The 22,711-nt window shown below is 42.7% G+C and overlaps 1 protein-coding gene and 1 long non-coding RNA gene across 2 annotated transcripts in view; both read left to right on the forward strand.

The window, feature by feature from the left end:
* Nucleotides 1-3,623: 3,623 nt before the first annotated feature.
* On the forward strand, nt 3,624-5,934 carry LOC137637064 (zinc finger protein 600-like). Its single transcript, XM_068369371.1, has 3 exons — nt 3,624-3,652; nt 3,757-5,582; nt 5,873-5,934. Exons 1-3 carry the CDS (start codon nt 3,624-3,626, stop codon nt 5,932-5,934), a joined length of 1,917 nt encoding a protein of 638 aa, XP_068225472.1.
* Nucleotides 5,935-6,344: 410 nt separating this feature from the next.
* LOC137637066 (uncharacterized) overlaps nt 6,345-22,711 on the forward strand; it is a 42,638-nt gene continuing 26,271 nt past the window's right edge. Inside the window, exon 1 of the long non-coding RNA XR_011043366.1 lies at nt 6,345-6,572. This is a non-coding gene — a long non-coding RNA (uncharacterized lncRNA). The remainder of the gene's footprint in view (nt 6,573-22,711) is intronic.

The raw sequence follows: 22,711 nt of genomic DNA on the forward strand, positions 1-22,711 counted from the left end.
TCCGAAGCTTTCCTCATGGTGGACACCTTTCCTCATGGTGGACACCTTTCCTGTATGCGGGATCGGTCCTCCCCAGAGTAGTCTTCGCCAAGGAATTAAGAGAGGGTAATGGACTCGTCTATGCTTTTCTTTAACCCCTTGGAGTGTGGCCTGTCAGAGCATGAAGATGATGTTACTCGTCCCCTACGGGCTTGGTGCTCGGCCTGTGCTCCTAGCTGTCTCCTCTTGCCCAGCTGACTCGTCTAGTAGACTCGCCTCACCCTGTTTCCTTGCCTCGCCCAGTCATGCTGTAGCTCGCGATCGTCCGTCATGATTGCGCATTAGCTCGCAATCGCCCATCAGCTTGCTCCAGGTTCCTGGTTTTCCAGCAACCTCTTAGAGCACCTGATGATTCCTCTACTTGTGATCACCCTCCTGTTCTCTTCCACACTTCAGGACTAACAGTGAGGCAGAACTGTCCATCTCATGACCAATCTCCAGCTTGCGGCCGAGTTTTCAGTATGCTACTGCAGGCCATCTCGTGACAACTCCTAGAACAGCAACCACTATTCTGTGTCACAGCCCAGCCCTGCTCACGACTTTCCCTTCCGAGGTAAATTTGCCTTCCGCCTTTGACGAACCGCACTTCCCGGTTGCGGGTAGAATCACTGACAGCCAGCGGCGAATCTTGGAGGCCTTGACTCTTTGGGGTGGTAATTATCAACTTCATTTGACAGAGAATTTCCCTGGCGAGGATTGAAGAGCACTACCGACTATGATCCTCACTGCACGCAAGTGCACTGCTCCTCCCAGCGAGACTCACCTTCTCTTCTCATCATTCACAATAGAGCTCAAATATTATTGCTTCAACAGTTGCTTTTTGAGTCCTATCGAGTCTCCTCATCTAGACGACCCACGCTAGACCTTATCCAGAGCAAGAGCTAGTTCTACCTCATAAATGGTAGCTCTCACGTCAGCGATAGAACACAGGTGTGTGCTACTTCAGTGCTCTCTCAACATGCAGTTGAGGGAATTTAGCGCACACTCCCTTCTTGGAACCTAATGTAGCACTTGCCAGCGATGGGAGGAGCACACCACACATGTCGGCTTAGTGCTTAATGTTTCGCTCGCCACTTGGAAAATGTTTTCACTCAAATTCAGTGATAATGGACTCCCAATGCAGCTTCTCCATATGAGCTTCAGTTTCAAGATGTCATGCAGCGGTTTAAAGGGCCCGTGCATACGGATGCGCAACCTTCATCATTGCCTTACCGTTTCTTGTCAGCGTTCACGAACATTCATCACAAACAAACGTTCATCGAACCACTACTACTATCAGTAGGTAGACATGCCATGTGCGTTAGCAGATAGGTCCCCTCCTCCTTGCCCTGTCTCTAACCTTTTGGTCCTTGTTTTGGTATAGGGTAAGATAGTCCAATGAGGGGCAAGGGATTTGTTTTTCTTAGGGGACAAGGCTATTTCTGAGAAGTCTTTTTGAACCTTGGAGGATTTGCTTCCTTTCTTTTTACAAATTGTTCCCTTCTAACCCAACTCAGAAGGATTGATAGTTCTTACTCGGTTCTTTTATATCGCATAATAAATTGAAAATCCAAGATGTTAGGTATGCTATCATCAGGGGTTTGAAGCCTTTCTTTCAAGAGGATATCTTGAATGCTTTGAATCCCTCACTTTGATTTATGGGCCATTGTTTGAAAAGTTTGAGTTCTTTGAGAATCTTCCCACTGCTAAATGTAGGTTAAGATATCCAATCCTCGTGTAGATTAGGGCATTGCAGAGGAGCTTCTCTTGAAATACTTCTCCCGTTGATAGTTGTCTTTCCAATACCACAGGATTCCAGTAGGGAAGTCGTACCTTCAGTGGACTGTGTCATATGTGGGGATTTCTGTAAGTATTCCTCTGGGAACTGTGTAGTGGGCTGTGACATAAAGTTTATCTTGAAATATAAGTCTTTATTTATGGATTATCTGCTTTTTTATTCTAGTTTTCTTACTAGAATAAAAGCAACTGTGGGTGGTGCTCATTATGACCCAAGACCTTTTGTCGGGCATATTTTGTATTTTCCTTTTGAGGTGAATTTGATAGGTTACAATCTCATCCCCTTCTCTTAACCCTTTTACCCACAAGCTATTGGGAACTTTCTAACCCTTAGCCCCCGGGCATTTTCTTTTCCAAGCACATTTTGCAATATATTTTTTTAAAATTGCGCTAACAGCCTTAATTTTCATCATAGAGAGGTTAGGTTGGTCTCATTATTTTGGAAAATGCCTAAAGTTTCTCATAAAGTTATCAAAAATATGCAAAAAAATGTAAATAGCGGTTTTTTGCAAGGACGTACCGGTACGTCCATGGGGTTAAAGGGATGAGTTTTGTGAAACGTACCAGTACGTCCATTGGGGGTAAAAGGGTTAACATCTCAGGCCTCACTCCAGCCATACCAGGTGCTTTTACTGCTCTCATTTCATCTAGTGCTCTCTTCACTTTCTCTTTTGTAATCTCTCTCTCTCTCACAATCTCATCTCCCATCTCTGGCACCTCAACATCTGCTACAACATTATATCTGGCCCCTATTATCCTCATCATTCAGTACACTCAAAATATCCAACCCACCTTTTCCTTGCCTCCTCTCCTTTCAACAACCTTCCATTTTCATCTTTCACTGTCTCTTCTCAATTCTTGAACCAGCCTTCCTTACTCTCTTCACTTTCCAAAACTTCTTATTTTCTTCATACAAATAACCCAATCCTTGACTCCACCCCCAGTCAGCTACCGTCATTGCCTCGGCTACCTTTAGTTTTACTTCCACTTTTTTCTATTTATATCTTTCATAATTCACTACACTATTATTCATTAATGATAGATGTAAAAAAGGGGTTTCAGTGAGAAAGCACAGTAAACCACAAGTATGTATGTATTGAAATAATTAGTTTTATTTCTGGGCTCGACCTGTGTCGCTCCGTGAAATGCTCCTTATAGCACCATTTCTAAGGCATAAATATTGCTAAATATACCAGAGAAAAAAAGATGCATGGAATGCCAGGAATAAACCCAGCTCGCTCACTCTAATGAGTGTCGGTATAGTAACTGGGGGCGTGTTAGAACCACGACCATAGGTCCCTCATCAGTTAGACCTCTCCTTCTTCAACATCCCCCGGAACTATGAGGTGCCGATCTACACCCGACTGCTGCCTCCTACTACGACTCTCCTCCCCTCACCCCTACCCCTCCCCACCCTCCCTCCCTCCCTCCCTCATTCCTCCTTAGCACCAGCGACGGTTCAGAACCACAATTATGTATGTATTGAAATAATTAGTTTTATTATTAGGATTCTGTTATTCCTTGAAGTTGAGGCTTGTATGAATAAAAAGTAAGGCTAATCTATTTTATTGAATTTATTCATGTTTCAAGATGTTTATTTTTTTTCAATTACTGTAGTAGCATGTTACGTTTATACAATTTATTTGTTGGAATAATTATTACTTACATCTGTTTTATGATAAAAATCAAAATAAAAATTTTTTATGTTAAGAAAATGAAAGTTTTGTATTTTGTGCCTTGCACTTAATAAAGTTTTCTCTTTCAGGGTTTCATAAGTAAGATAATCATCTTTTTGTTGGTTCTTCAGAATGGAAATTCAGATGGTAACTGTTGTACCGTAAGTGGAAGATTTTAAAATACAGTACTTTGTATTAGAGGTATGGCGGGACTGGGTAAGTCGCATAATTGTCTCTTTTGTACAAAGTCTTTTTTTCTTAAAAGTAGTCTCAAGATTCATGAGTTAAAGCACAATAGGCGAGAAAAAACCTCAAAGATAAAATATAAAAGTAAATTGAAAAGGTCTCGGCTAGAGGAAAATGAGGAAGACAAGGTTATCAAATGGTGCAATAAAAAAGATTGGGATGAAACTTCTAATTTTGCCTGTACGCTGTGTGATAAGTACTTTGCAAGTTTAAAAGCTCTGAATTTCCATATAAAGAAGCATTCTTTGAGAAAAAAGTTGAAGTGCCCAAATTGCAATAAGGGTTTTCCATCACTGAAGACCTATACAAATCATACACAGCGTGGTATACTCTTTGGGTACTCCTGCCGAAAAAAATTCAAGTGTCTTCTCTGCGAAAAGGTTTTTCTTTCTGAAACATTGTTAAGTAAGCATGCTAGCCTAAAGTCTTTTCACTGTTCTATTTGTATAAAAACCTTTATGTCATGCAAAGAAGTGAAGGATCATAAAAAAGATCATATACTTCGGTGTATTATATGTAATTGCGTATTTTCCCAAAAGAGTGAATTGAAACAGCATCAATTGAGCCATGACATCGAAGAACTAAATTGTTCTATTTGCTCAAAGAAATTTACAAGTCTTGAAGCTTTATCAAGGCATACTTACAGAGTTCATATGGTGAAGAAAAATGTCCAGTGCAAGTTCTGCAAGAAACTGTTTCATAAACGTGTATATGATGTTCATTTAAGGACCCACACTGGTGAAAGACCGTATGAGTGTGAGGAATGTGACTCGACTTTCGTACAAAAAAATCACTTGGTGAAACACATGAAAACTCATTGTGCTAAAAATGGTCATAAGTGTGATGTATGTGGCACTTTATTTTCTACAAATTGGTGTTTGCGTCTTCACACAAAGATGCACACAGACGAAGAACTCGACTCTTGTAATATCCCTGTGACTAAGTACGATATATCCATATCCAAGGAGAAGGAGCACCACCAGCGCTCGCATCTCCCTAGTGAGCGCCATGCATGTAAGATTTGCGGAAAGGAGTATTCGTTCATTCACTTAATATATTCCCATTATAGGAAACATTCTCAGGAAGATCTGCATAAACTAGATTTAGAGACTTTAAATACAATTTATAAAACAAAATCTGGAAACGAAAGGAAAATGAAGTGCAATTTCTGTAGTAAAACATTTTTACGTTTCTTTGAGGTGCAAGAACACATTCGCCAGTTTCATTCTGAAGAAAAGCGTCATAAGTGCTCAACTTGTGGAAAAGTGTTTGGTTTGAAGCATAATTTGAGACTTCATGAAAGAATACATAAAAATCAGAAATCCTTTGCGTGTAAGCTCTGTGGGAAGGCTTTCATTCGAAAGGATCATGCCAAGTCTCATATGGTAGTACATACAGAAGAAAAGCCGTATGAGTGTGATATATGCGGGAAATCATTTGCTAGGAGAAGTTACTTTTTATCTCACAAAAGGAGCCATTCTGTTGATTTGCAAGAGTCTCCTGCTTCATTGAAGAATTACTCTTATTGTTCGGGCTGCAGTAAAGGCTTCAAAGCAAGAAGAAAATATACTAAACATCTTGAGAAATGTCCTCGTGTTGTTGATAATACAGAGGTCGAAGAGTTACCAAACACTTCTATTGAAATTGTAGAACACCTAGAAAGAGAAGTCGGTGAAAAACCAATCGTCACCAAAAATGCTTTGATAAAAGAAATCTTTGATTTGGAATGTGCCGATATAGCAGAAATACGAGTGCCAGATATTGAGTGCATGTACGATGCTTCATTGGATAGCAAAGTAGATTTTATGGTCCATATTATTGAGGAGTCTGAAAGTGTATTTCCAGGTGTGTAGCAGCTGCATTGTTTGTTTCATGATAATACATTATACAGTATTTAGCATACAATAACTTGTGTCTATAGACTAAAGATAAAGGGGATATTAATATTATCAAAGAACAAATTTGTTGAATTTTAAAATCTTTTATGTTATTTTAATCGCAGATTAAATCTTTCCCAACCAGTATGATTTTAGCTTTTTATTTATAATTTTGTGGCTTACACAATACTTGAAACTTCAGCAGACTTTGTTAATTGTAATACATTAATGTGATTTTAAAAGTATGATTCATTTTAGGTGTATTAGCAAAAAGCATAATTGAGTTACAGCATCTTTCAATGAAAAATAGCAAAAAATAATGAGCACTGCCTTTTAGCTATTTGCGTAAAATCAGTCTGTAAGTTTAAAGGAGAAAACATATTGAAATCGTTTTTTTGATGAATTAATCAATTTTCTAATTAACTTTGGTGAACTGGAATTATTTTGTGACAAACATGTACTTTATTTTTAAGGCCCTTGCAAAATTATTGATTTTTCTTATTAAAAAGGAATGTTGTTACTCAAATTATGTGAAGCAAATATAGTTGAAATTTGTTGGTTCCGAGCTTATGTGGGCATAAAAAGAAATGTTCCTAAAGAACAAAATGGCTGATACTATGACCATATCAAAGGTGACCTTCCCCATTCAGTGACTATTTATATATGTAAATCCCTTCTTCTGTAATGATTGTCAGACTTTATAGAATAAAGGTTAAAAATAATAAATCAATCCCATAATATGACATTGACATTTATCAGAATATAATGAACACCACGTTGAATTAATCTTATCCCTTCTCTGAATTGGTCTCGCATGCTTGACCCATAGATGATTGATGAATTAGCCACACGACCTAATCCATGTATACTGTGAATGCAAGTCAATATATTCAGCCCAAAATTCCTGATGTAAACGGTTAAACTTCAACCAACAGCAAATTTTGAGATTTGGATAAAGGTCAGTGGAGAAATTTTGTCAGTCTTTTACTAGATTTTGGTATCATGATAAATATGGAGGTAATTTCTATTTTTCTTAATGATACAAACCTTTAGCTATTTATAGTGATTATGCTTTCAGTGAAGCTGGAAGACTAGCCATAAGACTTTTAGCGAGGTGTAACTGCTCCACCACTAGTTAGCAGGTAGGGAGGATAGACGGCTACCCCGCTCATACAAACCTGTGTTGTCTTGTCACTTTTTACTTTTGGCTCGGTGAGAGTAGACGTTCGTCTCTCTCCGCCCAACTCTTGTAACTGGCCTTTGACTTTTCTCTTGTTTTTTTATATAGTTATGTTTTTACTGTATATATATAAACATTCATGTAATGTTTTTATATACTCTATATGTATAAGCATTCTTTTATCATTACAGTGTGTGTTGTTGTTTTGGTGAAAGTAGTGCAGCGTTTTCTCGAGGGGTAGAGAAACCTTCTCGTATGATCTCTTCGCCTTTGGCATTGGCCAATCCGTAGGCTTGGACTCCCCAGCTTCTCTGAGTGTAGCAACCTGGCCTCTGCTGCAGGGGAGTCATCTTTGAGTTGATACTCTTTCTCCGTTCGGATGTAGATGTTGCTTGCTCCCTGCAAGTTCATCGGAGGGAAGGATGCTTGCGGCCTACCAAGAGCCTAACTTCAGTCTTGCTCCCCTTCGCTGACGATGGCACACTCCCTCGTTCTACCTTGACAGCCAGCAGAGGAAGTACATAGTCTGAAGCATGTTCCTGTGTTTCTTTTGGAACACCTTGCCTGTCCACGGGTTAGGTTGTTCTCCCGAGTGGTTTTTCTTCAGCTAATTAATTTTAAATAAAATTGTTTAATCTAACTTTTCAACAGCTCTAACGATGCTGCACTCCTTTGATCTGCGATGGAAGCCAGCGATTGCATAGTCTGTAGTATGTTCATGTATTTCTCGGCGGACACCTTTCCTCTCCGCATGTTAGGTTGTTCACTCAAAGGGTTTTTCTTTTTATTCTTTTTTGTTTCACCTCAGTGCTAACAGCGCCGTACCACTTCGATCAGGTAAGTCAGCCGACGTAAGGAGTGTGAGGTCGGATGTTCCTGTTCCTGGGGAAGTTGCTGCTCCTGCACAACATTTATTAAATAAAATTGTAGTTTAGTTTCTAGAGCAAACTATTCTGGCCAGTTCTGTGTGTCAGAATTCCCAACTCATTAGTCTGTTTAATTTACCTAATACCTTAAGGGTAATAATAATCAAGAAACAAATGTTCCTCATCTCTTCTATTATTTTCAAATCATATTTAATACTTGGGATTTCAATATATTTTTTAGCATTTGTAATAATGTACAATCTTCTTACTATAACCTGGCTGTCCATCCGAAGTCAAATTTTTTTCAAAATAATCATTTGTTCCGGCACTATAGACAAACCTTATGCTCTTTACATTGAAGTATTCTGTTGGCGCTAACTGAAACCAGCCATTAAGCTTTTGCAAGGTGTAACTACCCTCCGCTAGTTAGCGGAGTGGGTAGCAGGGGTAGACCTACCACCCTGCTCACAACAGCACTAGTAAACAATAGTCACTTTTTATTTTGGCTCGATAAAGTAAAGACGTAGTCTTGCTCTTCCGTCAAAACCTTTTAACCAGTTTATGATTAAAAGCAACTGGACTAAAAGTTTAAAAAATCCTTTTTTCTTTCAGGTGGTGACCCAAACTTTCATTTTGTGTGAACTTTGTTGCTTCCCTTAGTGAAGTAACGGCACCCACCTCTAAGGGAAGTCTCCTCTGTTGCCACATACGACAACTCCTACTTTCCTTCGAGAGTGATACAATTTACTGCAGCACTCTCTGCTTCTACTCACCTTCGTTCCTCCAGCTTCAGCGTAGGGACAAGAGCAGTGGCAGACTAGTTCCTTTCGGGGTTCTCCAGTCAGGTGACCCCTTCGTGGTGAACCCAGAAAATAGCTTCCACTACATTTCACAGGCAGCACTCGATGTCATAAGTTCAACGTGAGCTCAGGGAAGCAGAGAGCGCTGCTCGAAGGTCTGCCTCCGGGTGTTGGACACCTTTCCCTTCTGAGGGAGAATTAACCTCCACCAGGTGTGGGGCAACTTTCTCTTCTGAGGGAGAGTTGGAGGTGTTGGGCAACTTTCCCTTCCGAGGGATAGTTACTCTCCACAAGCCAATGTTTAGCAATCTTCCCGCTTGTGGGGAGGATTGCCGACAGTGGCAACAGGGGTTGGTTGCCTTTCCTGCCCGTGGGAGAGACTGCCTTCGCCAGGATGGTTTTCCCCTGGGGGGATTCCTGTGGTGGGAATTGGATTCGTCCATACCTCGCACTTGCTCTTCAGAGCAAAGCCATACCCTCAAGTTACAGACAAGTCTCGTTTGCAACTTCGGTGATGACTGCTGACCGCTTGCGACCGCTGCCTCTCCCATTGAAAAGTCTCATAGGATTTAACTCTTTGGGGTTATTGCCGACATTGTGGCTCAACAAAGCTCTTAGATTGTTGTGAGGCCAGGTCCTTTGGGATCTGTGCCTCGTGGTCTCAAACTCTTATGAGGGAGAAACGGGTGTTCTTCAAGTCCAGCACAGCCTTTTTCATTCTTTTCCTAGGGAACGACATAAGACCACTCACCAACCCCCTGTGGGGGGTAGGATGAGCATGAGTACTTCGCAGAGAAGTCATGCGCAGTATTGTGCATCCACCCACTGAGCTTTAGTGTAGTGGGTGGGCGAGCTCTTGTACCTCACAAAGGTCTGTGAAGAGAAATTCAAGTTGCTCGCCTAATTACCAATTGCAAGTTTGCAAGACCTTACTTGCCAGCGTGCAAGTGTGCGCCGCCAGCATTCGCTGATACTCGCCAGCGCTCGCCGATACTTGCCAGCGCTCGCTGCCACTTGCCAGCGCTCGCTGCCACTTGCCAGCGCTCGGTGATATGTGTTATCGCTTGCTAATACTGTACTTGCCAGCGCTCGTAGGCTCTTGGAGGCGTTCGTTGGCAAGCCTTGGCAAACCTGCCTAGCGTTCGTGTTCTTTGTGTTTTGGGCCAACAAACCCTTACATGTTTTCCTTGGGAAACTCCCTTCCCTGAGGAGGTTTACACAACTACAGGCGTTCACTAGCACCACATAAAGACTGAAACGGACTCGTTCAGTTGTGCATGTGTGTGTGTGCTCGCCAAAATAAAACCTCAGGGTTATTGCTGCAACTACTGTTTACTGCCAATTTCTTGCAGCCGCCCCATGCCACCACTGTGCCACTGGGGCACAACGAGTTTCGTTAGACGCCGATTTTTGTGAAGCGTAATCCTTTGGGGTTACTTTCTCCAACTAGTTTCCTACAGAATGGAGAGCTCTTTGGAGCACTCGAAAAACGGGCTAGGGAGACATACTCTAGTAAGGTTATTTTTTACAAGCCTCTAATCCCAAGGGAAGTGTTAGCTTCCTCTTGCATTTTTGAACGATAACAAGTAAGTATTCACTTACGGGTATTCTTGTCCCATAATGCGGGCTGGCAAACATTTAATACTAACGTAAGGTTGATTTCTACGCTAGCTGCATGTACCTTTTGTGGACACACGCGATGAGGAACAGGTTAAACTACAGTGTGTGATAGCTAGTCGACAACCAATTTCTTTGAGCAATGATATTGCAATTCATCACCCATGCATATTCCCATAAGTGCGCTCAGGCTTGTTTTTTAACACTTACCCAGAGGGACAAAAGTTACGCTTGCGCAACTGTATGCAGGCAATCAATCTTTTTCTGCCGGCAAAGACCATGTACATAGTACAATTAGAACTCTGTTATAATAAATCATTAGATTAGGTGGTTATATTCCTTATGGGAAGTCAGGTTGTGCATTCCCCTCCTACCTTCCCTTAACCAGACATAGGTAGTCTACCCTGAAGTAGAGTCTTCCTTCTTTCCAGGTAGTTCCTTCCTAATTTTGAATTGGCCGTCTTAGTACAGAATGAGGTAATTAGAGGTACCACAGGATTTAGAAAACTATCAGATAAGATCCAAGAAAGTAGACTGAGGTGGTATGGTCATGTCATGAGAAGAGATGAACAGTATATTGGGAGGAGAGTGATGGAAATGGAGGTACAGGGAACGAGAAGGAGAGGGAGACCAAAGCGAAGGTGGGTGGACTGTATCAAGGATGACCTTCGATCTAAGGGATTAACCGGTGATGAGGTGTGGGACAGAGGTAGATGGAGAAAGCTGACCAGAAACATTGACCCCACATAGAAGTGGGAAAAGATGCGGACAAAGAAGAAGAAGAAGTACAGTGCTTAAGACTCTCTGAAATTTTGTATAAATGAATCTGTTCCCTGGGAGGAACTTTCAGAACTTATGCCAGTTTTGCCGATCGGAAACGAAGAACGCTGATCAGTGTTCTCCAATTGAGGTCCAGACGCAACGAATCGTATGTCCATCCCGCCTCGCCAGTCTGTGTTACTGGTTCATAGGTGGACTTATGCATACATTACTTGCCCAACAATGGATTGAATATACTGTATGTTTCAATCTTGCCTTTTGGAAGTAGTTGCGTGTAATCAGTCATTAGCGACTGGTCTCTTGTTCGACAGCGATCACTAAGGAGATAAGCTGTAATACCATCTTCCCCTAGGGAGTACTGGCTACTCTGTTATTACTGATCTGTGAGCATTCTTACACTGCTAACTCCCATTGGATTGAAGGCAGTTGGAGGACAGGATTTCCCCCCCTACAGAGTAGTTGCTTGCATCTGATTGCATGCAATTGGTTGGTTGCAAGTCTCTATATCAATCAACTTTAGATGTTTACTTGCTAGGCAATATCTCAGCCCCTTGGAGTAACCAATGAGAATTGACCTTCCGTGCCCTCCCTTTCCTTGGTACTCCAACCAAGCCGAGGAAAACAGGCTTCTTGGATTCAATCGGGAACTGTCTCGTTCTAGAGACATACCCCCTGGTTCCTGGACCTTGTCCAGGCAGTCTCAGGGTAGACAGATCATTCTCTGACAGTTACACCTTTTGGTCTAGCACTTCGACCCACTGAATACCTTGGTGCCGGTAGGTTTAGAGCAGAAGAGCAGGTTTGTGTCTGACACCAACCAGCTCAAGGGTGTAGACCTTCTCTCTCCTCCCCTGGATTTGTTGCTCTTCATAGATGCATCAAAAGAAGGAGGGGGGCTCACCTGTCGCACCACACGCACTTTGGTCCAAATCCGAGCGACAGTACCGCATAAACTGCCTGGAATGAGGGCAGCCTTTCTCTCCTTCAAACAAGTTCATCAGCTTATTTCAGGGCACTCCTTAGTGCTGATGAGTGACAACACTACGGTGGCATCACACAAACAAGCAAGAAGGTACTTTTCAAGGCACCTCTACCAATTAGCTGAGGAATCCTCAGAGGGACGGAGAATAAATCGGTAGTCTTTCAGCCCTTTTCATCCCCGGCAAAAAGAATGTGCTTGAGGACAAGACAAGGAGGACTCGGATAGCAGGCTCCGAATGGTCCTGGAGACGAAAGATAGCCAACAAAGTTTATTATTGTAAGGTTTGCCAACAATTAACCTGCTTGCATCTACCCTAAACTGGAATCTTCCGCTGTACTACTTGCCAGTACCAGGTGCCCAGGAAATCTAACAAGATGCCTTTTAAAATCCGTGGGACAGGACAGAAGTCTACACGTTCCCCTCCTCCTGCATAGTAAGGAGGCTTCTAAACAAAGTCAGGGCATTGCAATATCCCTCAATGATCCTAGTAACTCAGTTGGGGCAACATGCAGAATGATTTTCGGGCCTGCTGCATCTGCTCACAGAGGCACCAAGAGAGCTCCTTACATTTACCAATCTAATTAGAACCATGTGGAGACCTTTCATCAAGTGATTCCATCGGTTAGTCTTCACGCTTTGAGGGTATCCAGCAACTCCTCGGAAAGAAAGGCTTTCGAGGCTGGGGACAAGAGAACGGCAGGATACCTCTAGGGAAGCATCTGCTTTAGTAGACCAAGCAAAATGGACCATCCTTTATGATTGGTGTCATAGGCCGGGTATCACTCTCCTCAGCGCTCACTGTTGTTCCTCAGTGAGGAAAATGTTGTTCGGCATCAGCAATGAAAGGCTATTACTCGACCTCAAGCCTTGTTTTAAACCGAACAGAGCTAGCATTCCCTCCTCAAAGGAATGGCCTCTCCCTGTACAGAATTCTGAGTGCACCTGCCCGCAGTTGGGATCAGACCACCTCCTGGGAACGCAGTGGATGCTGCGCTCACTGAAAGGAGTACTGTCCTCGTCAAGCATCAGATTGTTACTTGACTCGGAAGACTGTCTCCCTCCTTGCTCTGTTTTCTACAAAGAGAGTCAACGAGCTACATGGTCTATCTCATGACATTGCCCATTCATGTTGATGGGGGCAAGTGACACTTAATTCGTCCCGTAGTTATAGCCAAGACCAAAATCCGGCTGGAGCAGATCTAAGAATCAGGCCCTTCTAGATTGAAAGTCTCCGTTCTGTAACAGATGTCCCATACCAACTGTTACTCTGCCCTGTGAGGGTAAAGAGTAATTGCTTAAAAGGAATCCCCAGAGCTCGCCATAAGATCGGCAGGTGCTTGGGAGCACGGGGAAAACCAAAGGAAGATTACAAAGAACTATATCTTCCGGGATTACACAGGAAATCGAGAGAGCCAGGCATTTAGACTCCTCATCTTGCAGTCGTCGTCCTGTACTTATGAAACCTGGAGTGTCAGCACATTCCTGGTGTTTAAAAGAATTTCTCTGTGATGCAGGTGTTACAAGTGAGTGTGTGAAAACGGAGGCCACCGCCCATCACCTGCAAGACATAACCCGCAGGAACCTAGACACGTATACCATAAGTCCTGTGTTGACTGTGCAAAATGGGGTCAATTAACACTTCAGCTCACTTGTAGGACAAGTAATAGTTATTTGAGGGCAGATGTTACCCACAAGTAAGACTAGAATGAATGTGTGAATGACTGGCTACTTACTATTTCATTTCTCCCATCTCTTGGGGCTCAGCAGCTGAGGAACTCTGTAAAGCTGACCTCCTCTAACTGTAGGTGGGTACCATGCCCTTTGTGCAACCTGATATATATGTATATATTTGTCCCCATTCTCCATACGATGTGGAGTCAGGGAATGTTTAGCTTGAGTGAGGAGCGTAGCTCAATTTCATGCCGGCCTGATCAAGTCACATTAATAAATTCTACACTAGCACTGATTATCCAGGCCGTCATCCTATAAGGATCACGAGGTGTCAGAGTGCCCTCTAACACCTTGTGCGAAACACGGAATGGCACCCCGGGACAGTCTCAAGCCAGTTGGTTTTAGCCCTTCCACCCACCATTGGGCGAGTCTATGTAAAGAGCGTAAGGTTTGTTTATAGTGCCGGAACAAATGACAAATTTGGAAATTATTTATATTTTTTCCTAATTATGCAAACCTGCAGCTCTTTACACATACTGGTCTTGCCATCAACTTCCCCCCAGAGGTCTTGCTGCAATTGCAAAGTGATGATTGTTTACTAATGCTGGTGTGAGCAGGGTGGTGAGTCTAAGCTTGCAACCTCCCTCCGCTAACTAGCGTAGGGTAGTTACACTTCGCAAAAGCTTAATGGCTGGTTTCAACTAGTGCTGAAATAGTACTCCTATGTAAAGAGCTACAGGTTTGTAGTATAGTTAGGAAAAATACAAATGGTTTCCAAATTTATGGCAACAAACCTTACCGAGGTTCATTTGCTATTATGGACCGAAGAGGTCCAACTACCTATTCTAATAAAGAAGTTTCCCCTTGTAATTATGATATCACTTTTAATGCTTCCCTTTAGTCTTATAAGTAACCCTCGCCTTTGTGTAGGGGCATCCTGGCAAACTATATGGCTCCCTTTGTTACAGTAGTCCTTTTTCTTCCAGTCGGCTGTCTCAGTTACACCTACTTTGTTGTCCTGTGCAAATTTGGGCAATTCCTTCTCATGGTTGGGTTAGGTTATTGCTGTTATCTTTAATAGATAGTCAGGTATGTTATCTATTTATGTTACGTTAGTTTCATGGAGAGGTACAGTATTTGTAATTCCAAATGGCGATTTGGAGCCATCCTTATCCTTGTTAGCCAAAACCCCCGGCCTCTCTGACCAGAAATCTTCTTTGGGATTTACTCTTTTTACGACATTGGCATCACGGTGGCATTTGTGCACTTTAAATAATTTTTGAGTGTGAGATCCCTTCAGGGAAGGTTGATATATCCTGTGTATCATGTTTTAACAAAAACTTTTATCACATTCAGATCTATAGCAGCTGTGCCACAGTTTGCACCCAAAATAGCCAATATTGTTACAGAGTCTGGAGTCAGGTTTTGTAATGTTAGCCATGTGGCAAAAGCTCCCTTAGTTTCAGTAACAGAGCCCCACTGAATAATAAAAAGCAACTACAGTTATAGCTTGGTCCCCTTGCCCAGTATAAAATCAAGGGGTGGTGCCCAGTGCCCAGTTCTCTTAACCTGTCACCCAGATTTATGGGTACTCCACCCTTTTACCTTTTTGTGTAGTGAACGTTGGAGTGTGGTAAGCATTCGGACACTAGGCAGTCTGCGTGCTACATCTGGCCACAGTCCGCAAACCACTACAGTGCCATCTCATGATATTCATGTGGCGACTTATGGCGGGCTTAGCCCGAATAAAGTCTGTTCTTGGGGCTATTTCAACATTGATGGAGGATATGGCAAAGCCCCTCAGTTTACTACCTAATATGGATAAGCAATATTTAAGATGGTACAAGTCTTGCCTGAAGTAGAAAGGCAGATAAGAATTGGCAGCCATACCAGAATTTGCAAGAGGCAAACCTTCAATATCTTAACCATTGATGTTTGTGGAGAGGAAAACTCTTATCTGTGGGGTACAACTTACACAATCTGTGTCTGTTAATATAACATTTTTATCAAATCCAAATGAGTTTGCTAGATCTCACAGTCAGGTTTTTTAACTCATGGTTCAAGGGCAGACTTTTTAGGAATGAGTTTAATCCTTTAGGAGGTAAAGTTATGATAAAAACTGTAGGGGAATGCCAGTGTTAGGAGAATATCTATTAAGGTGAAAGAGAACTGTACATGAAGAAAGCAAGTCAGAGGAAGGGAATGTAGAATGATCCTTTTTAATAAGTAAAAGTGTTGTCTTTCTATGATAAGATTAGCAAAGCGCAATCCAACGGCTCTTGCTTTACTTTGACCACACAATTTGCTCTTCCAAAGACAGGGGTTCATCCAAAGTTATCTATTACAGTCAACCTGCACTTTACGCGAGTTTATTCTTTACGATCTCACTCGATTGCGACACAGGGAACTGTATTACCTATTAAATAAAAAATCAAATTGGCGGGTAGATTTCAAACAGCCCGTGCTACTTTGCTAGCTTTGCGCCACTTCCCTCTCTGCTCCCATCTCACTCTGACTCGTCACCAGAGTTGCCATGTCAGGAGAATTTAATACCGTTTTACTATCTGGCACGGCTTCGCTATTTTATGCCACCAGGAAATACAGTGCTTTTCCTGCTGATTTTATAGGATGAGTTGAACTGGTTGTCTTCCAGAGTCTTTTTCCACACTTGGCTTATTGGAATAATTTCAGTCTTTTTCTGGGCGAGGAACCTGTGTCGCCCAGTGAACCCACCCTTTACCTTTTTTCCCTCGCCCTGGTTGGAGGAATGAGGATAGGGGGTGGGGAGATGTAGGGGTAGAGAGGGTTAGTCGTAGTAGGAGGCACAGACGGGTGTAGGACGGCACCTCGTTGTTCCAGGGGAGGTTGATGAAGGAGAGGTCTAATTGGAGAGGGACCTATGGTCGTGGTTCTATCACGCCCCAGTTTTCTATACCGACACTCAAAGAGTGAGCGAGCTAGGTTTATTCCAGGCATTCCATGCATCTATTTTTCTCTGGTATATTCAGCAGTAACTATGCCTTAGAAATGGTGCTAGAGGAGCATTTCACGGAGCGACACAGGTTCCTCGCCCAGAAATAGATTTTTCCTTCGTCAAAATCCCTTATTTAGTGCTTTTCTAGCACATTTGGAAGTTCATGTAGCACGTATTCAACATCAGAATTGGCACCCTGCTTGTCAGTCTTACATCGTCTCTCCTCTCCTGTATTTCCCACTTCAGTCCTTTTTTAGCAGTATCATGTTTTCATGTACAAAAGTGATGTATTTGTATACAGTAGTACATACTATACTCCTGGACATTGTTTATATTTATGGGGTAATAAACTGTAGATATGTGATTTCCTACAGTACTGCACAAGAAATGACACCAATGCATCAGGAGTTGCGTCATGCTTCAAGACTTTGTAGAACTTTTTATGAAAGTGGTTAGTGGTTGTTGTATAAAATACTGTATATAGTATATGTACATTTAGTTAATCTTAAACTGTATACATATTGTACAGTACAGCATTACAGTAATGTCTAGTATTGTTTATTGTAAATGTAAGCTATGTGTGCGATGGGTCAAGTCGTCCTAACGAAAACAGCAAACATTTACAGTACAGTATAGTTAAGCTTTACTGTAGTGATAGTACTGTACATATATTACAGTAAAAAATACTATAGTATCAGCGAGTGTTGTACAGTATTACTCGATAGGAACAATAGTGTTTTGTTGTTATACTGTAAGTGTGTGATAACTACTGGATAAAATTATAAGTTTCCGGTCACGGCAACGACTACTGTACTTTAGTGTTATGTTCTGTACTTTACGCTTAATAATACAGTATGTATTGGAAATGCTAACAAGGAATGAAGGGAGAAGGATAGGTAGTGGTGGTGGTGGGGGGGGGGGGGGGGAGGGTCAGTAGCTGTAGTGAACGACACCTCGTAGTAACGGGGGATTTTGAAGAGGGGGAAGTCTAATTGGAAAGGGATCTCTGGTAGTGGTATCACTCACCCCAGTTTTAATACCGACACCCTTTAGGGGTGAGTGAGCTGTATATATTCCTAGCATTCCATGCAACTTTTTTTCTCTGGTATATTTAGCAGTATTTATACCTTTGAAATGGTGCTTTAAGGAGCATTTCACTGGGCGACACAGGTTCCTCGCCCAGAAATAGATTTTTCCTTTGTCAAAATCCCTTAATTTAATTACAAAATACTTGTACTGTGATGGAAACCAAGTAACACAATATTAGGCAGTACTTAGTGTGCTAATTATCTGACTGTAGGCAATGGGCAGTGAGTTGTTAGGTTAGGAGTTATCCCACCCTAGGGCACCTAGTAAATGCAAAATCTTGCTTTTTGCACCTGTCTCTGTTACCTAATCCTCGCAAAGAGTGAGGGCTGACTGTATTAAGGGAAAGAAGGAATCGATTCTTGAGCGTTCTAATATCATATTTCATTTGTCTCCCTCCCCTCTCATTCTGTCCCTGCCAGTATATTCAAAGGGTACAGCTATTGGCTACACAGAACTGCCTACTTAGATAATTTCTGATGCACACATCTGTTTGAATTTATTGATAGAGGCCTCGAGATCTAGGTTGGTGGCAGGGGGAAGAGTTTCATGGTGGTCCAAAGAGTTCAGGTGTTTAAACAAAGGCCTAAGCTGATCTTTAGAAATTAATGAATTCATGATTTGATTTTAGCAGTGGTGTATCATACCTCGAAGGATTAGGCAAAGCGATTTGAGGATGAGGCAGAAATTAGGATGGTGGTAAAATTTCTAGTGTATGGAGTTGTCCTTATCTAATAGCTCGGCTGAGTTGGTCAAAACGTATGGTGATTACCCAATGAAAAATAGTGAACATATCTGCTCTCTGCTGAGGGGATCAGTCTCTGGAATACAGCAGCAGATCAATATGTCTAGGTCCCAGTTTAGATTGAATTATGTAGTGCAGCAGGTTTCCCCTCTAAATCCAGTTTGATATGATGTCTCAGGCATTGAGGAAAAGTAGGCCATTCACCATTTAGACGTTTTCTTCATCATCTGCATTGTCTCACCCTAGTGGTCACTCAATTTTAAGAGCACTCTCCCATCCTTCTTGGCAGAGCAATGCGACAACCTATCCATCCTAGTCGGCGGCAGGATTTTATGCTTCCCAGAAAATTGGACTAGACTTCGACCAGAGCCATAGGTCTTACAAGTCCTACGAGAAGGTCACAGTTACTAGCTCCCTTTCATTGGCCATCCTATCTTATCCAGTTCAGCAATACTTCGGCAGTTGTAACGGAACATTCCCCACTAGATGGCGAAAGTTGACTAGATCATAATGGTTGATAATGCGGTTTTGTATTAATGGAAAAAAGCAAGAATGAGTGTGTTGGACCTGCATCAGTTTATGGTTAAATTGGCAATAGATCCACACTACTATGGATCATGATTGTTCGTAATTATCCTCTTCTTACCAAGTGTAGATCGTCACCTCCCATTAAGCGTGTGTATTTGTTGAAGAGCATGAAGGCTAAGTTGTCTTCGGCATTATTCCGGCAAACCTTGAATTGTCAGAGAGACTATTTAGAACTTTGCACTCCTCATCGAATTCATCGTCCACTGAAGCTTCTGCGTATATGCCCCTAACTTAGGCCCGTGGAGTATGCTTCAGGAGTAGGCAGAACTCTGATCTACGTCCTGGAGTTTTTCAGGCTGTGGAGCGTGAGGTGATTGCTGCATTCCATGTGCTGGAAGCTCTTTCTTACAGAATGTCAACAACAGTGATCAAGCTTTCTTTAGTTCATGGAGGTAGGTTCTCAATGTCTTTTTAAAGGAGAGGGCAGCTAAGGCTACTTCAACTCAGTAACCCCAATGATTAGTGGTGGTTCTATTGCTAACTGTGTCAGTAACCTCAGTACCAGTGACCCCCAGTGGTGATTCCTGTATGCAGTACTCTTCAAGGGTCACTCTTGCCTGTTACCCCTATGACTGGGGCCCATGACACTCTCCCTCTGTGGTTGTGACGTCAGCCCCTGTGTTTTGTGTTGTGATTGCAAGTCATTATGCTTGCTCTTCCTGTGGCAGTGTCCCATGTTGTGGTTCTTGTCGGGACAACCAGTATGGGGGGGGGGGGGGGGAGCTTTGTCGGCAAAGGTCTCTCTGCCTTTTATTATTAGAGACTTCTTTGCTTGAAGAACCTGAGGAGAAAATTGATAAGTGGAAGAACTGATTTATTTCATTGTTGTCCTCTTCCTTTTCTGATTATAATGCTTCTTCTGAGAAGGAGTAGTAGTTCAAGAAGGCCAGTTGTAATGGAGGCCATTGATGACGCTCCTCTCTTAGTAGGGTGGCAACACCCGTGTGGTTCCCGGTGGGGTGACTCGTGATGCATGTGGCTTAGACTGCGGCCTTGTGCTACATGACCTGTTTTCCCTGAGCCACCCTGTAGTCTCGGTTATTATTATTATTATTATTATTATTATTATTATTAAATGCTAAGCTACAACCCTATGTGGAAAAGCAAGATGTGCTATAAGCCTATGGGCCCCAACAGGGAAAATAGCCCAGTGAGGAAAGGAAACAAGGAAAAATAGAATTTTTCAATATTAAACTTACCCGATGATCATATAGCTGTCAGCTCTGCTGCCCGACAGAAAAACCTACGGGCGGAATACGCCAGCGATCGCTATACAGGTGGGGGTGTACATCAACAGCGCCATCTGTCAAGTAGGTACTCAAGTACTCGATGTCAACACAGAACCAATTTTCTCTCTGTCGTGCCACTGGCAAGACCTACTAAATACGCTGTTACTGACTGGATTTGTTTTCACAACTATTTGGTGAAGTACACTATTCCAGTTTTGAGCTTTCGCTATGCAGGGGTTTTATCTTCATTTCAAAACTTGAACTCGTTTTGGATAGATTTAATTATGGTGACAAAGAGAGTATGGACTCTCTTTCACTTTTAAATGGCCGACCCTTCCCTTAGACGGAAGTGTGTTTAGGTTTTTAGTAATTTTGCTTAACACGTTATAGATCTATATATTTTATATCTCTCCGCCTTTATTAGGCCTCTTCGATTAACTTTCCATTTATTTTAAACATATAAAAATAAATTTTTATGTTTTGTTTATATGCGACCTTTCCTGATATAGGCGGTCCTAACTTGGAACGAAGTTAATCAACGTTGAGCCCGTTATTTCGTTTTTAACCTTTAAAGAATTTAAAACTTTTTAAATTTAATGTTTTTTGAAAGAATTTCTTTGATAGTCTCGTTCTGTTTTCAAAGATGAACTAACGTTTAGTTTTTTAGTCTACGCAGTTGTTGACGTTCAGGACGTTCAACATGCGCTCTATCGTTACGATAGAGAGAGAGTGTTTCACGGTTTCACTTTGCAGTAAGAGTAAACCGATTCTAGCGTTTCGTTCATTCTTTCATAGCTTAAATGGTTAAATTCTATATTAAAGGAACTTTTTATTTGGAAAACCTTTCAGTTTTTTCCTTTAGCAAATAACATGTTTTGACGATATATATTGGGCTCTTCTCTCAGGTGCGAAATCTAGAGAGAAAGAGAGAGATAGAGACGGAGGGAGAGAGAGGAGAAAAAACGTTTCGTTCAAGCGGGTAACGTTGTTCTTGTTTTACTCTCCTCCCTAGTCGCTGTAGGGGAAGAAGGTAAAACGTTTCTAGGGTTTTATTCTTGTTCCCAGGCTATGTGCGGTGAGAGATTGTAAACGTAGTTTATTTGATCTAGTGTTTAGTCTCTTTCCCAGCCACTGAATTCTTTATCTTTATATATGTTTTCTGTTGCATTATACGACTGTTTTCGCAATTACTACCTTTTAATGAAGGGTAGGATTGCGTGTTTCAGGTAGAAATCAGTAAAAGTTTCGATTTCAGTGAAATAAGTGCAAAACAGAAAATCAAAGTGATAAAGTGATATGCGCAAAGTGTTACAGTGTTGCGTCCGAGGGTTCGTCTGTTCGTGCCTGTCGTTCACCTAGTCCGGGACCTCTTGCAAGCTCCCAAGCCCAGGGGAGAAGTAATGTCGAACGACTTATGGGTTCCTCAGGCCTTGATCAACGAACAGACGTTTTTCCCTCCGTGGTTTCGGGCGTATCTACCCAAGATCGCCTCACCCACACAAAGACGAGAGAGCCCATTTACTTCTTGTCTGCGGAAGAGGTTTCTCGTAAGAAACCTTGGACCAAGGTCTCGCAGCTTATTAAGTGCAAGTCGGTCCCTTCCGCGCAAGTCCAACGGCCCAGGTGTAGCCACTGGGTCAGTTCGGACTCGCTGCAGTCATCCGACGACTGCACACCTCCCAAGAGAGGCAAGGTGGTACCGCAACAGGCAGTAACTCCGTCTGTTGCCGCACCCGCTGTTTTAGACCCTCAGTCACAACGGACAGTAGCTCCGTCTGTTACCGCTTTTGTAGACCCTAAGTGGTCTTTACTGCAGTCTATGCAGACTCAGTTAGCTGCGGTTCTGCAGGAGTTTCGTGCGGAGAAGGTTAACGCTGCACCCGTTAGCCTACAACCTGCCAAGGTTGTGCGCCCAGCTCACGCTGAGGCTGCCTGCTCCCACACTCCGACTGCGGAGAAGGTTGACGATGCACCCGTTTGCCTACAACCTACCACGGTTGTGCGCCCAGCAGACGCTGCGGCTGCCTGCTCCCACACTCTGGCTGTGAGAGCTCCTCCACCCTTGCGCAGTCGACCCTGCCAGACGCATGCTGACTCCCACAGACGCACGGAGCACTCCGTTGACGTGCGTGTGCTACCACATCAACAGGAGGGTGGAGTTAAGCTGCCGTGTTTTGACACGGTGCGTCAGCCTCCGCAACCCACTGTGGTTACCGCCACTCGCCCGCAGCAGACTAGTCAGTCAGGAGTTGAGGCTTCCCCACACAGCTTTGGTTGTTGCCAACTCACAGACTGTCAAGCAGTTACATATCGTTGCCTTCTGGTCTGCTACTTATGCACCAGTGCTGTATGTCCTCTTGTAACTGCTGCTCCTCGTTCGCCTCACGTCAGAACTTACACTAGGCCTAGCTGCTTCGAAGCCGTTGTTGTTAAGCTAGTGCTCTCTCGCTCTCCTAGAGAGCGTTACGTCGGCTAGGCGACTGGTTTTTGCACCAGGAGGAGTTTTAGGGATACAGCCTTTTGATTTCCCTTCTTTTTATCTGGCTTATAGAGCGAGAGTCTGATAGGACACGAGAGAA

This window comes from Palaemon carinicauda, unplaced genomic scaffold (genome assembly GCF_036898095.1).
Source record: "Palaemon carinicauda isolate YSFRI2023 unplaced genomic scaffold, ASM3689809v2 scaffold513, whole genome shotgun sequence".
Taxonomy (NCBI): Eukaryota; Metazoa; Arthropoda; class Malacostraca; order Decapoda; family Palaemonidae; genus Palaemon; species Palaemon carinicauda.